This window comes from Schistocerca piceifrons, chromosome 2, assembly GCF_021461385.2.
Source record: "Schistocerca piceifrons isolate TAMUIC-IGC-003096 chromosome 2, iqSchPice1.1, whole genome shotgun sequence".
NCBI lineage: Eukaryota > Metazoa > Arthropoda > Insecta > Orthoptera > Acrididae > Schistocerca > Schistocerca piceifrons.
Genome location: NC_060139.1, coordinates 845,665,103 through 845,681,537, shown reverse-complemented (window position 1 = coordinate 845,681,537; position 16,435 = coordinate 845,665,103). Strand labels below are relative to the sequence as shown.

General features: G+C 37.7%; 2 protein-coding genes across 4 annotated transcripts in view; one reads left to right on the top strand and one right to left on the bottom strand.

Moving 5' to 3' along the window:
• Positions 1-16,435, bottom strand: part of LOC124777847 (DNA excision repair protein ERCC-5 homolog) — a 147,981-nt gene that overhangs the window by 63,215 nt on the left and 68,331 nt on the right. Inside the window, exons 1-4 of one of the 3 annotated variants that reach the window (XM_047253380.1) lie at positions 7,918-8,171; positions 6,650-6,767; positions 6,003-6,178; positions 5,401-5,612 (exon numbers count right to left, since the gene is read on the bottom strand). In XM_047253380.1, the coding sequence (XP_047109336.1) occupies positions 5,401-5,612; positions 6,003-6,178; positions 6,650-6,737 (476 nt within the window). In that variant the 5' untranslated portion in view covers positions 6,738-6,767; positions 7,918-8,171. Of the gene's footprint in view, positions 1-5,400; positions 5,613-6,002; positions 6,179-6,649; positions 6,768-7,917; positions 8,172-16,435 lie in introns of those variants that run through there. The other 2 variants (XM_047253381.1, XM_047253383.1) reach the window with 2 other exon arrangements.
• Positions 8,496-16,435, top strand: part of LOC124777848 (suppressor of hairless protein) — a 213,019-nt gene continuing 205,079 nt past the window's right edge. Inside the window, exon 1 of the mRNA XM_047253384.1 lies at positions 8,496-8,835. The gene's annotated coding sequence lies outside the window, so the exon portion shown is untranslated. The remainder of the gene's footprint in view (positions 8,836-16,435) is intronic.

Genomic DNA, 16,435 nt, shown 5'->3' with positions numbered 1-16,435 from the left:
TGTGGGATACAGTAATAATTTCTCAACAGTCCTCAGAAACAACACCAACAATGTGACTAATCTCACTGAAAATCCGTGATTAAGAAGTTGTCATCAATAAAACGGTCATTATGGATAACGCACTAGAATTTGGGTAATTATGCTCAAAGAAATCAGTTGTGCTCTATTCAAAGAAGATGACCCAGCATTTGTCTCAAATAATTTAGGGAAATCACAGTATACATTAAACAGTGCAATCAGATTGGAATTTGAACATTACTCACTTTGAACACAAGTTTGGCATCTCAGACCACAATTCTATTTCACTCTGCATCTAATAAGAACAGACATGAAATAAAGGAAAATTTACAGATAATTAGTAGTTGGTATAATGCTTGATGATGATGATTAGTGGTTTAGGGCACTGAACTGCAAGGTCATCAATGCCTAGCGTAATGTTTGAAAGTTGACTAATTGTAGTCCAGTCAAACATAAGGACAAAAATGGATGAGTTGGTTGGTTGATTGATTTGGAGAAAGGGACCAAAGAGCGACATCATCGGTCCCATCGGGTTAGGGAAAGGTGGGTAGGGAAGTCGGCTGTGCCTTTTCAAGGAACCATCCCGGCATTTGCCTGAAGCGATTTAGGGAAATCACGGAAAACCTAAATCCGGATTGCCAGACACGGATTTGAACCATCATCCTCCCGAATGCAATTCCAGTGTGCTAACAGCGAACGATTATCCCCTAATTACTATAACCTCACTAAAAATGACTATGTTAATGCCACTTTGTGAAAATAGCAGTATCAATGCAATAACAGCTGATTTTATATTAGAGAAAATAAATGTCAAATTTGAGTAAATTGGCAAATTCATACATGAGTATTATTCAAATGTCTGCAGTTCTCATCAAATGAAAAGACTGACTACCATAAACTGAGAATATTCATTGGAGAGTTGCACAATTAAAAACGGTCCATATGACAATGACAGTACTATGGAGATATCAAACACACCTTAGTAGGAGGTCCTTCAACAAGAAAAGCACTCTGGATTGTTTGATGTATTAGCTTCAAACTTCTATGAACCTGTCTTAATTGAAGATTCCAAAACATACCCCTTCTACTCCACTCTGAAAATGTATCATGTAATGACAGATAAAAGTGGAGTGATTATGGAACTGTGGAAATATTCAGGCACTGTTTTTTTCCAAACAATATCTTTGAGTGAGACAATATTTGGCTCTACTGCATACTCAGAAATTCCTTTTCTATCTATACTTAATAATTGTATCAAGTGGTGTGATCTGTTGCATGATTCTGACTTTTTTTATTTTTTAGAAACTGAAAAATTTTGTGCAGAGGAACATATAGAAGCATATGCTTGGGAGCTTAAACTTAATAATGGTACTTTTATAACTATGTACATGCTTGAGCACTGTCCTGCAAACTGATGGTCAGGCCTGCAGAAAGTGTCATCACTTCCGTCTCATGCTGTTCATTTTTGGAACACAACCTAAGAGCGACTTAGAGACAGAAGTGATGACACTTTCTGCAAGACCTGACCATCAGTTTGCAGGACAATGCTCAAGCGCGTACAGTGCAAGCTGTTACTGATTTGTTTGACTGATGGGGCTGCTGAGTGCTATACCACCTACTGTGCTCTCCTGACTTACGCCCTTGTGAGTTCAGCTCGTTTTCTAAACCGAAGGAAACACTCCACAGCATTCACTTCAGAAGTGCTACAAATTCATCGGGCAATAGACCGTGTCACTTGACCTGTCAACACTGGCGCTGCTAAGAGTAGCCTATGACTTCCACATCGTTGGTGACGGGTTATACACAATGCTGGTGACTACTTTGAAGGTCAGTAAAACTTTGAAACACGTATCTATTTTGTATGAGCTGTAAATAAATAGTTGCCGCTATTAAAGTTCCAACCCTTGAATTTTAATAATCATTTTTTAAGTTTCACAGAGAAAACAGGATCTACTTGTTCATTAGAAAATGTAAAGCTGTATATGGAAGAGGATACTTAAGCAATTTGATAATACTGAAATTCAACCCACCTCTCCTACTGAAATTAGGAGGATAATAAATTCACTCAAAAGTAAAAGCTTCCCATGGAATTTATGGCACTCCCAACAGAGTACTAAAAGCTTGTTCCCAACAGATAAATAGGATTCTAAGCCACATATGTAATAGCTCACGGCAACAGAACCATTTTCCAGATAGACTGAAATATGCCATTGTTTAACCATTGCATAAAAAGGAGGATAGGCCTGATGCTAAGAATTACTGCCCAATCTCACTGCTGACAGCTTTATCAAAAATTCTTGAAAAAGTAATGTATTCATTAATAGCATACATATTTGTAAAAATGAAGTAGTAACATAATGTCAGTTTGGTTTTGAGAAAGGCTTTTCAATAGAGAATGCTATATATGCCTTTACTGATCAAATATTAAATGCTCTGAATAACCAAACATCATCCACTGGGATTTTTTGTGATCTCTCAAAGGCTTTTGGCTTTCTGCATTGTGAAATTCTTCTAGATAAGTTTAAGTATTGTGGTATGAATGGGATGGTGCACAAATGGTCCAACTCATATTTAACTGGAAGAATGCAGAAGGCTAAAATTAACAGTACAGACAATCTGCAAAAATCAGCAGTTCTCTAACTGGCAAAGTTATCGAGAACGATATCCCACAGGGTCTTCGATCACTAATTGTTCATAATATATATTAATGACTTGCTACTCTATATTCATGAAGACAAAAAGCTAGTTCCTTTTCTTAATGATACAGTTATAGTAACCACACCCAATCAACAAGAATTAGCTGAGTAAATTGTAAATAATGTCTTACAGAAAATTATTAAGTGGTTCTCTGCAAATGGACCCAAACTACATTTTGAGAACAAGCAGTATATACTGTTCTGTAGAGTAAATGGCATAACACCATTGATAGACTATGAACAAAACTCTGTTGCTATGCCAAAATATTTCAAATTTCTGGGTGATGGATTGATGAGAAATTGAATTGGAAGAAACACATCCATGATCTGCTGAAATGCTTAAGTTCAGCTACTAATGCTATTAGGGATATTCCGAAGTTTGGTGACAAACATACTAGTAAATTAGCCTACTATACCTATTTTCATTCACTGCTTTCATATTTTGGGATAATTCACCATTAAGAGAAAAGTACTCATTGTACAAAGGTGTCTAATCAGAACAATAGCTGGAGCCCACCCAACATAACTTTGCAGAATTTATTTAAGGAACTAGGGTTATTCACAGTACCTCCACAATATATATACTCACTCACAAAATTTGTTATTAATAACCTGCTCCAATGCAAAAATAATAGCAAAGTGCAGACCTACAACATTAGAGAATGGACGACCCTCACTATTTTGGATTAAGTCTGATTTTGGTACAGAAAGGATTGAATTATGCTGCCTCAAAAGGCTTTGGTCATTTTTCAAATATCATTAAAAGTCTGTCAGATAGCTAACCAGCATTTGAAAACGAGCTAAAAGAATTTCTGAATGACAACTCCTTCTACTCAATAAATGAATTTTTAGATTTGAAGTAGTAATTGTAAATAAAAAAATACCATAAGGTTTCTTTGCACAATATAATTAATTTTTTTTCTCTTTCTCTCTTTTTTTAAAAAAAATATAAATATTCATCTACTGACAATACTGACAAGGGAAACTCAAGATCACACCCCCTCAAATTTAGTGGTAAGATGGCCAAGTGGATAGACCATCAAAAATTGAACACAGATCAAGCATGGAAACATGACAGAGGTGTATTGAACAGAGGAAAAAAAATCAAAATAGAGTGGTCCAAGAACAACAAGTGCAATAAAGAGCAGCCTGAACAGCAAAGGCGTCATGGGTAAGTGGTCAGGGAGGTTTGAACGTGGCTTGCCTGCTTGGCAGTCCAACATTGCAACCAGGACAGGACAGCTTTTCGCTCTACGGCTGCTCTTACTGCACTTCTTGTTCTTGCACCATTCATTGTTTCTATTTTGCTTTTTTTTCCACAGTCCAGCTTTCTTCCCGTTTTCATGCTGGATCTGTGTTTAGTTTTTGAATGGCTATCCACTGGGCCATCTTACCACTAAATTTGAGGGGGTTGCAACGGTTTCCCTTGTGAGTAGGAGGAGTTGTCATTAAGAAATTCTTTTGATTTGTTTTTAAATGCTGGTTGGCTATATGTCAGACTTTTAATGCTATTTGGTAAATGACAAATACTTTTGTGGTGGCATAATTCACTCCTTTCTGTGCCAATGTCAGATTTAACTCAGAATAGTGAAGATCGTCCTTTCTTCTACAGTTGTAGCTACGTACTTCACTATTATTTTTTAACTGGGAGGGGTTATTATTTCACAAGTGAATATATGTATTGTGAAGGTACAGCAACCAAATATTTGTGACAAGCAAGATTATAAATTTCACTCTTGAGCAAGTTAGCAGACACGCAGCAGTGAAATTAATAATTCTTGCTTGTCAGAAATATTCTATTTTTTTTAATGAATAGGTTGTGATTTCCAATGTTGTAGATAGGCTGGGACTCAAGAGCACTGATTAAATTTATAATTTTAATTGTCACAAATATATGATTTTTCCCCCCTGTACATCAAGAATTATGAGGCTGTGGTCAGGTTAGAACACGACAGTTTGGTTATGAGTTGACAAAGCCATCAAATGTAAAAGCTAAAAACAACTTGGTTGTGATGAGAGACTGATCTGAGGCCTGGGTTAGATCGGAATACACCAATTTTACTCGCATAAATTAATTGCCACATGTATTTGCTTCTTCTCGGTCATATTGCATTAGTTGCAGCTTAATGAGTGTCTAGCCTAAATATTCTTTCAACCCTTCAATGCAATGAGTAGCAAGGAAGAATTTGTTTCCTGTAAAACATTATTTTGAAGTAGCTAAAGAGTTATAGTACAAGGAATGAGAAAGGCAGACCAAATCTGATATTGGAACTCAGCCTGTAAAATCTGTACATGGATAATGTTGGTTGAGCTGATGGGATATGAGTAGCTTCTGGATGTCTAAAACCATGGTGGGTACTACGGTGATTCAAAAAGATCACGGAAGAAACAGCTTGTGAATTGTTCAGCATTAGGAATTTGTTTATCTGGATAATTTTGTATGACAGTTATACTACTATACTGTCTAACAGTAAAAACAGTTAATATGTTGAAATAAATAAACTAAAACATAACTGGTTGGCTTACTGTATTATATTCACGCTATATCTCATCAGTCAAACTGAGAAAGGAAATAGCTTTAAAAGCGTAAATGTCTTCGCAAGGTCTTCATTGTGTTCTTCACAAGACGCGATATTCGATAAAAGGAAAGTAAAACAACACTTACATGAAGAAACATATGACTCACCTGTTTTCTTCCTCCTCCTTATTTTCACTGAGTTCAGGTAATCTGAACATTTCATCTTGATCATTATGTTTCTGTATCCTGGCAGCATTACTCAAATCACTGTTGCCAAGGGCATTGTTTACTGCCTTATGCTTAATTAGATTTGTAAGTATTCTCTCCCTAAGACGCTCAGCATCCGTTTCTGCTTTATTCTTCTTCTGCTGTCGAGCAGCCTGATCAATAAAAGAAAAATGTGAAACAGCTGACTGTTTCAACTCCAACCAATTCATAATCCTTGTAATGTACTAAAGCAAATGCCAGTTTGATTACATGGTATAGTAAGCTGAGTCATTTGTTTCAATACAATTACGTAATTCAATTTTTATCCTTTGTTGTAACACAGAAGAATAAATTATTTTTGTATCAAAAATGTGGGAACATTTTTCTACACTGTGCAAGGAAATGCAAGACACTGTCTGTCTTCCCACAAAAGCACATAATTATCATAATTCAACACTCTGAAACAAAGACAGGAAGTCCAGGTCTACTATAGAATAACCTTTTACTGATGAGGAGCTTAATTACAGCAAGGGTCATGAGAAACAACTACGTGAGGAACTTACCACAGTCTGCTTCTTGAGGTGAGGGACACCACCATCAAAGACAAATACTGGCTTTATTTTATAAAACAGCAGTTTGCAAATGCGATGAAATAATCCCAGGAGATGAGCATTAGGTAAGGGATTTCCTCTTGTATCCTGGAAACCTTTTACAACTTGGTGCAACCAGATAGAGACGTCTATTGTGTGTTAAGGTATGTGCCAATCAGCATTATATTGTCATTGTGCTAGTAACAATACAGTCCAGTCAGATTAAAAAATATTGCCAACTTTAATTGAGTTTGGAATTTACAAATTAGAAGTCAAATATAAAGGAAAAATACAATATTTATTACATTCTTGTACAGAATCAAAATAATTTAAAGCAGAATATATTGTTTCAGAATCTTTGGGATGCATTTAATCCATTAATAAATGAAAATTAATTTATCTCTGTATTTATATCTATTCAAAAACACATTTTTAAATCACTGAGAACATATTTTACTTTGCCTAGCACTAAGGCAGTTTTCCCAAAACAATTAGCTGTTCTACACATTATTGATTACTGAACAATAATTAGTAATTCTTTGAATGTAGACAAACTTTACCTTACATTTACTACCAAAAAATACTCCAAACAAAAGAGAAGGAACTGAGTAAAAGGATACCAACAGCAAGAACTTTATTTTCAAGTGTCTCCAAAGGCACTATTTTCCCTGATGGCTCGATAAGATTCCACAGTCCATGTACACCCATTGTGCATGTTTTTAAATCTGTAAACCCATTCTGTTTAAACAGAAAGAAACAGAATTATTTTCTGTATCAAAAGAAGTAGCATGAGCAACTCTGTTCACAAACAAACAAGGTAAACACATCTGCACAACTGTTAAGCCACAATTGGCTACTTAAGAAAATCATCTGATAACTACAATCTTAGGTCATTCATGCCACTGAGAGGAATGCATGAGTAAGAGAAGAAGAATAGGGTGGGGATGGTGGGAACAGGCAAGTTGCTTCCTTGGCCTTGTAGTTGGAGGAGAATGAAGTTCTGCTTGGAATGTTTTCCCGTGGGAAATGAATGCCAACACTTGTCTTTCACAAAAGAATTTGTGGAGCAGAAGGAGAAGGTGAGGAATATGTATACAATGCATACTTACTTTCAATTTTAGGTGTTAGGTATTTAATTAACAACACAAAATAGATCACTTCTGTAACTTTCATGTGAAACAATAACACTTGCATTAAATAAAAATGGATTCAGTGAAGTTCATTACAATACACAGACTTAAATACTTGTTACTATGATGTCTGTTTACACTAGAAATTAAATTTACTTTAACAACAGGAAACAGAACTTCTACAATAATTACAACTTTGATAATGATTAATAACCAATTTCTGTTTAAAATTCTATTTATATTATGTAACATTATAATATTATTCGTATCTACATGGTAAACACTTCAGTGTATCCACTACTGAAAGTGGTCAAAAAGTTCAAAAGTGAATTAATTGAACATAAAGAAAAGGTAAGTTGGAACATAAATAAATTGGGTACTGGTTGTTGTACTTAAGAGGCACAAAAGTGCGATAACGGTATACTGTATAAAACCTTCATCATAATTACACACAAATAAAAACTTGTCACATATAAAATGCCCGGTAATTTTTTAATAAAGTCTGTGTCCCATCTGACTTGAAAATTCTTAACTACTGGACTGAACTTCTCTATTGGCCTCACGTATTCAGGAAGATTTGTAATAGTTTTCATACACTATTTTAACTGATGAAAACATCAACGTTCTCCGCAATGGGAATTTTTTTTATTAATCGTCCTCTCAGAATTATTTCTTTTTAATTTTTAAACGTTCTTATGAATGTCCCCCGCTCACTACTAATAAACATACTCGTGGTACAAAATTTGATTCCCACTTACCAATAAATAAAAGCATTTAATTTGTTTTCATGATCTTCGACACTGCTAGCGTTAGTGTTTGTTTACATAGGTACTGCTTTTAAAGAGTTAAACAAAGCACAGATTTGCAATTACCAGCTCGTAACAGTGTATTATAAAGTGATGTACAATAATTATTCCATAACTTTATACCCTGAACACTCAACATTCCTAATTAATCATCTTGCAGTAACCGCACTCTTCAAACAAAACAAACTGTCAGTCGATTGCAACAAAACAAACAAACTTGTGAAATGATTTTTTTTTTTTTTTATCATATGTACACCATATCCGGAATGTTGGCTGCACCTTTCCGTGGTCAATGTTAGTACAGGTCCTACACAAAGAAACGAATCACGTAATTCAACAAATAAAATATGTTGTATTTGGGCGCAGAAAGGGATTACATTCGTTTGTAAAGAACATCTAAATTCCTGTAATGTGGAAATGACCCTGCAATGACACAGTCACACTTTTCCGTTACAAAGCATCATCTAGTTTCCTTTGTTGTAGTCTTGTTTTTATTGATGTATCTGTACTTCCCACACAGTTGTCAGCGTCTCTCGTCACAGAAAGAGTTTTGGTAAAAACTTGGAATAGTATAGCGATAATTCATCTCGAATGATTGTAGATTCTGACCACAATTTTCAAGGTTACTAGCTCAAGTATATCAACAAAGCCCTATCTACGTCTCTTGCCTCGAAATTTACACTATAAAACGAAAGCTTGACGGGGAAAGCTGCCATTCATATGTTGGCAAGCGCCGACTTGCGTGGGAAAGGGGCCGTGGGAAATTCTCATCATGAGCAGGTGTCTGTAGAATGATGTTTGTGAAGGAAGATAGTATGGCTTTCCAGTCCTACAAATCAATGATTTTGTGCCACCTATAAGCTGGAAATGGTAAGTTCTGCGTCTTATGTTACTTTACAGTATACGTCATTTGTGTACATGCGCTGCACTGTTTACAAATAAACAGGTTATGTTTAAGTAGCAAAAGTAAGCGGCAGTTACAAATCAAAATAATATGATCACAGAGTAATAACGCTGTCTTCTATGCTTCTTTGATGAGATGGTAAAGAACGTGTTGAACCGTTTCGTACGTGTAGTCTCCTCAAGTTTGAGACAAATCCCACAGCTGCTGTGTGATTCGAAGAATTTCATTTTGTTTCTCCCTACTTTGTTTGGACTTCCTATTTTTGTATTTGAAATCTACACAGCATTGACCTTGTCTACGACAGATTTCGGTGCGTACATATTAGATGAATCCTATGTACGTTTTAATATTTTTCGTTCAGAAGCGGTATTTTAGAATACCCAGTAAACGATTACATACTGTATATTGATTGTATGAAAACATTGATGTTTGAGTATCTTCACAAATATATCTATGCCGTTAATATCCCAAAGTTGAAAAGAAAAAAAAGTTTTTCTAGAAATTGTCACTGCTCTCTGTATGTTTAACGAGACTGTTGACAGATGACACAAACTTTAGGGAATAATTCTACGGCATAAAAAGTTGATCTAGTGTACATATGTTATAGTTATTTTGTTTACCTGAATGAAATCTTTCTAAATCTAGGCATTGTGATCCATATGTGGGAGCATTTACCACTCTTTCAATTTTTGCCTATTTTTCACACAGTTGCTATTAAAACATTCGAGAAAGTGATGAACTTGCCTTTTTACCAGACTTTTCTTTTAAACCCATTGAATTATCATTTGTGTGAACATCTAAATCACTAAACTGTATTTCATTCAGAAATCTGTATTTTCAGCTTTGTGAAAATTGTTATTCCAATAATGTTTATCACTTGTGTCGTTGGCAAGATTCCAGGAGATGAATTTAAACGTTGCTTCTATTCAACTGACTTAGCTAATTCTGTTGATGTCCCTGCGGTTTGTAAGTAGGAGATATACATACTAAAACCTCTGATGTGACATTAGTAGTATACATAATTTTTTCTCAGCTGGTGGTAGTAGTTCTTTCGCAGTCCCAAGCGTGCAGAAAAATAAATTGTTAAAGTATGTTTGGTCTATAAAATGACAAAAGTAATTTTAGTCATACATTGTAATAGTCAGAAGTGGGTCGATGTTTATTACAGTCAATATTTATCAGCGGCATCAGCCTCAGGAAATTATAGTTAAATTTGAAGAATAAGAAGGGGATATCTGGACATTACCAGAATCTACATAGAAAGTACAATTTGCGGGTAAATAGAATCCTACACTAGTCTTAAATTTACTTCAGCAGTGGTGACACATTTTGTAGCAGAAAAAAATATGTATTAGTAGATTTAGAATTTGATAAAAGATTGTTAAGTTTAGTGAACGAAACATTATAGAACAAGTTGTTTTGACTCGCAATCGAGAGGTCATTCAAATTCCCTTTTAGCCATCCAGATTTAAATCTTCTATGGTCTGTGTAAATCTTTTAAGGCTAATACCGGCGTGGTTCCTTTGAAAAATATGTTCCCTAAGCCGAGTTTCTGCACAGCCACTAATTACCTCCCTTCTTTCCTCCTTATAATACTAGTGTCAAGTGATTTGCAACACTTGAAATCATTTGGACCACGCTATCTTAGAATTATCATCGACCAGATTATCATTACCAACCGACGGTTTAATCCCTGCTCGTACTTGTAATCGGAAGGAACGAGTTCTTATCTCCGTTCGATTCTCTGAATTTTAGATTGCAGCAGTGGTATAAATTATTGTGTTCGACTGTACTGGTAAAATTAGTGTTAAAAGCTTATGTAACAACGTATATCATAAGCCAAAAATTGACGTGCCTACTGTACATTGACGTGCCTGCTGTACAATAAGATCAGATGATCTATAAAATGTGTTATGAGACGAATAAAATATAAGTTAATTTTCCTCTGATACTGCGTTCATGCCAAAACACATTAGATCCTAATAAATAGATACATATTTTCCCTGGAGATGAAATATTAGTATGAAATTAAAGTTTTCCTCGATGATTTGTCTAGTGATCGTGAATCCGAACCGACTTGCGCACATGTGTGTTTATAAATAGTTTAGTTCAGTATCGGTCAGTTTGTTCTCAGCTTCATTTAAAGGCGGTTGATGCAGCTCTCCCTGCTAGCCTATCCTGTGCTAGTCACCTTCTGTGCGTTAAGTAATGCAACCTCCAGTCATTTGGACCTGCTTCCTGTATTGAAACCTTGGTCTCCCTCTGCAATTTTTACTCATCATGGTACCTGACTAATTTTAAGCCGGTGCAAGTTGGCTTGAGGACCAGATATTATAAGGCATGCATAAAAACAAAAAAATTTCACGCTACGCCGACGTCACAATGTTTTTTGCTCCATTTTAGAATTATTGTGAGTATTAGGATGTACATAGTTTCTATATCGCCATTTAAGATTTCATCGGCATCAGGTACTCATCAGTTGCTAATGAACACTAATGTATAGTGAGATGATGCTCCGTTGAATGTTTGGAGAAAATTATGCTCACTGTATTCTCAATTTAAACATGCGATGTTACAGAAATTACTTAGGATAATACAAAACGGAACTGCATTGTATAGCATTTGTCACTTCTGCCATCTGCACACTTTTAGCGATCGTTTATTTATTTATTTATTTAGGCTTTAGGCGACTTTGACCACACAGCCAGCATTATTTATAACTGTACAGAGTTAACGTGAGACATTGAGTTAAAGTATAATGGCAGAATGATCTCACAATGGGATACAACATGTTAAGAAGATGACATTACCTGCGAGGTACAAGTCTGTTCTTACACAAGGAGCTCTCTCTCTCTCTCTCTCTCTCTCTCTCTCTCTCTCTCTCGCACGCTCCTTAACAGAAAACAGCAAGCCTCTGTTCGGTAGTGACCCTTCGGCACGACACAAGATGATGAACAACCTTTACACAATCAATGATCGTATTCAATAAGGTCATGCTTTGGGGATCCTGCGAAAAATAATTCTCTATATGCACTTACAAAAATTAGCGCTTTCTCATTTGTCATTCTCCCGAGGCCACGGTTTATCAAATTTTCCCTGATAAAGGAACTCTGATAGCGCTGTTGAATGTAACACTGGAACAGGCTACGTGTATATTCTGGAATATTCGATGTTTGTATAAATAGGAGCACTCTCCGTCCAGGTGTTTACATGTGTTCTGGCAGTAAATTGGTGTTCGTAAAAAAAACATGGTTTCAGTTCTATGCACAGCACTTCACTGATGACCTTGATGTTGGATTTGAACTTGTTACGACGTGACAATGTTATAACGTGATCAGATATCCCCTTTTCACAATCGGGCTCATTGCCTGTAATACTGGCGTGGCGGACGATTCGTGAATGGTTGAAATGGGCCTGTTTTCTCCGTGAAGGTAGTGGAAGGTTTTAATTTATCCCCGCAGTAGGGCCATGGTGTTCGGGCTATGTCTGGGGGATCCCCAACCCTACTCCTTCACTTAAGCTACTTTGTATCCCTCGTTTTACTCCGTTTTAATCGCTTTTAGATTCGGTTTTCCTCCTTTCTGCCGCACCTAATCTTCTGTTCTGGGTGACGCACTCTATTGAATAGTGGACGCTCTTGACTGTAATGGATCAGTGGTGGGACAGGTGTTGGTGGGTTATTTCCTGTCGCATGCAGGCCTCGGGGATCCGGGGACGCCCGCCTGCGGACTTCCCTGTTTCCTTCATCATGCTTCGATTATCGACGGTACAAAAGATGTCCATTACGTTTTTAGCCTTCTCGCTTTCACTGTTATGAATCTCGCGACTAGGTCAGAAAACGATCTCGGTGGACGTCTCTACTTCTGGTGCACCACTTTTGGATCGAATGTATGATGATCTCGTTGTTTGGCCCCTTACGCCATCTCGTAATAAACCAACCAACCTTTTCACAAAATTTCTCAGGTAACGCAAAACCTCCAGGATCGGGGTTAAGTTTTATTTGCGATCCCGTATATGTAACAGTATATACAAACTTTTCATCCCTATCCAAAATAACAGCGAGAGCAGTTGTAAAAATTTGAGTTCTCAGTTAAATCTCAGTGAGCTGAGTGTGAACCAAAAGGATTCCCGATACGGATTACTAAGTCAAGCATTTGTCTTACAACCAAGGAACACTTTAGTTGAAGCATTTATGAGCAAAGTACAATACAGGATATTGTAGCGAGTTGTATGCTACCTTATTATGATCCAAGCCGACAGTTAAAAAATATTTATCAGCACTCTTCACGATTTTAAAATACGAGGCGTAGTCATTAAGTTTTTATTATTTGCTGCGGAAAAAAGTTAAGACATTGAAACTTGTTGGTGTTAATCATTCTTTATACAGTCATAGTATGAAGGCTTTCACGACCGGATGACATATCTCCTGGTAAACCTTCCGGGATGTAAGGTCGTGGTCCATGAAACTCTTCAGCTCCTAACGTTTCGTCCAGAGCTGCGCCTCCGGTGAGTCTTGCCGAGTCGGCAAGGAGGAGAAACATCCCTCTGAAGATGTCCAGCGCAGCTCTGGACGAAACGTTAGGAGCTGAAGAGTTTTATACAGTCACTTTCAATGCGACACTATTCCTTGCGTCGGATGACTTGACGGAGACCTTGGTTTTAGAAATCAGCTGTTCAGAAAACACTCCAAGAGTAACTTGGTTGTCATTCTAGAAATGCCTGCCACGTGATGGCATCGAAAGTGGACGATGTCACTGTGTGCTGTGTCAGGAAGATACGTTGGCGAAACAAAATTTGATGGTTCAAAGGAGCAGCATGTGTGGTTGTCATGTGCGGAATGAACTGCGGCGTTGTCGTGGAGCGAGATGCCCTCTTCAGCAGATTCCTGCGAGGCGCTGTCTGGAAGGTCTCTTGTAACCGAATCAGAAGATTTCAGTAGAATGCTCCTCTGATGTTTTATCACAAAGGTGTTATAAATTAAATGTAAAAAATTAGGAATCCCTCTTCTATAGTTCCCGAGGTAAAGGGTCATTTGTTTGAGAACATTTGGCTTCTCAGAAGTTGTAATTACAAATTAAACTAAAACATTTAAATAGAAACATCAGTAAAAACGGAGCAGCACTGTAGTTATCATCATCGTCTACACTGTCCAAATTAATCCTCTTCCTCCTCGTCAAAGATCATGCCTCCTTGGTCACTTTTTGGACCTGAAGCTCAGCTTTGTTGATTCCCTCTTGTCCAGTTCACCCGGTATGGTTTGAGTGTTCCAACTAGTCTTCACTCCCAGCTTTTCCAAGATTTTCAGCGTACCAGTATTGCCATCATTATATGTGTTGACAGCATTGTACAGACCAAACCCCCAAATACAATTTTAGGTACATTTGTCCAGTGAATGACACATTCACATTTTGTGTTTTTCCTGTCGGCAAGGTCTACAATAGATATGAATTTGCCAAATCTCTATAAACCCAAGCAACATGCGATAAATAGTTGTTGTGCGCGAACTTTTCTAAAGTTATAGCCGACACATATTTTTTATATTTACACCATTCACCTGAACGGAACGGAGGTCGTGTGGATCGGCTTGTCGTCTATTGATATTTTATGTAAAAAGGTTGTCTAGACAGCGTTCTTCATACCCCCTAAGGTTAGTTTCACTGCTTCTGATGGCCGTCCGTAGTATTCAGGTAGTTAATTGATGGTACTGTCTAGCAGACGATTCCTAAAACATAGTCTTGCTGTCAGTGTCTTCTACAGCTCTGCCTTCTCAGTTATACTACGGGTATTGCATGCATAACGTAGACAAGAATCACAACTGTTATGCCAGTTCTACCAACTAATGCAGAAAGGTTTCCACTAGAATTTACATCATACAACAGCCTTCTAGATTTTATGGTTCGTATATGGTTCCAGCGACCTTTTAAAATATTAAGCCTGAAGCAACGAATGAAAATTTGCACCAAGGACGGGATTGGAACCCAGGTCTCCTGCTCATTATGCAGATGCGCTAACCATTAAGTCACCCTGGCACAAGGGTTTTTCACGTCTGCACGCACTACCCTAGCACGCCTCCCTCCTGAATCGAATTCCCATTCACGCCTCAGCCCCTCATGGTACTACTCCTAATTTCGAAAAGCATTTTGAATAAAATAATTTCGGGTATCGGGCTGCATCGACGTTTCGACCCCCAAGTATTTTCGTTCGTCGCTTCAGTCTGCATATATACGTCGTAGAAAACACATGAACGCAGGAGAGTTGGGTTATTTCGGGGGAGGAGACCAAACAGCGAGGTCATGGTCTCATCGGATTAGGGAAGGAAGTCGGCTGTGCCCTTTTCAGGGAACCATCCCGGTATTTGCCTGAAGCGATTTAGGGAAATCACGGGAAACCTAAATCTGGGTTTGAACCGTCGTCCTCCCGAATTCGAGTCCAGTGTGCTAACCACTGCGCCACCTCGCTCGGTGAATGCAGGAGAGTCTACTTCATGTATGGGCTGCGCCATTTCGTTTTCGATCGTCAACGGCCTGCTACGGTCATGTGACTGGGGCTTTGGCTATCAGGCGCTTTTCTGCCAGCAATGAAATATGACATTTTCAAGGCGGGGCACGCGATCTATTATACACACACTTTTATTTACACATGTCTGGACAGCATATGGCAAATAAATTACAGTTAACCGGTTATAATTCTAATGAGTAGTCGTCAGAACTAAAAAATCGACACAAGGCAAAAATGCAAAATTAAAAATAATTTATTAAAAAGTTCAAGGTAAAGCCGGGTGTCTGAAAGAGTCGAAATTGGCTATTTACCATATTCGATAAGAAATTTTTTAATAAAAATGAGTAAACAAAAAATAACTTTATTTTTCGAGGTGATGCTTAGAACCAGGACTTACCTGTCCTGCTTTACAGAGTGGACAAGCCTCCGACGTTCACGTTTTGTGATGAGATGTGAACGTCCAACAACTTTCCCCTTATTCTTGTTGTCAGTCGTTCTTTAACCACTTTCCTTGGATGCTGACGACAGTAGCAAACAGCCAACCTGCTTCGCTGTTTAGGAGACGCTCGTTCCAAGGCCGTGGGCCATAGTAATCTACTCTTTGTCAGAATGGCATTCATAAGTTAATTTCCCAAATTTGCGGCTCGTGTTGTCGCTAGAAAGATTCCACAGTCATCCCTGGTCCGCTTACAGTACTTTCCTTAACGCGTCTCGCACCCACAACGCCGCCAGACGCGGCCTTCAGTATCGCAATGGACAGCGATCATATTGTTTTGGTTCATCAGTGTATACAAGTGACAATCATCCGTCCTTTGGTGGGCATATTAGGTTAGATAGTCGTGTGCGCCAGAAAATAGACAACGCCAGTCCATAGATTGAAACGATCTCCGACGCCCTCACAGGGTTGAGTAATCTCGAGTATCTCCGACGAACAAACTGAACTAAAAAAGACAGAGGGCTCCTGGAGACATTTGGTGGGATGGCACATACCGTATGACCTAGGGATGTTAGACGATCATCGATGTTGGGATATTAGAAATTGATTTCCGGTGTCGATAATGAAGATTT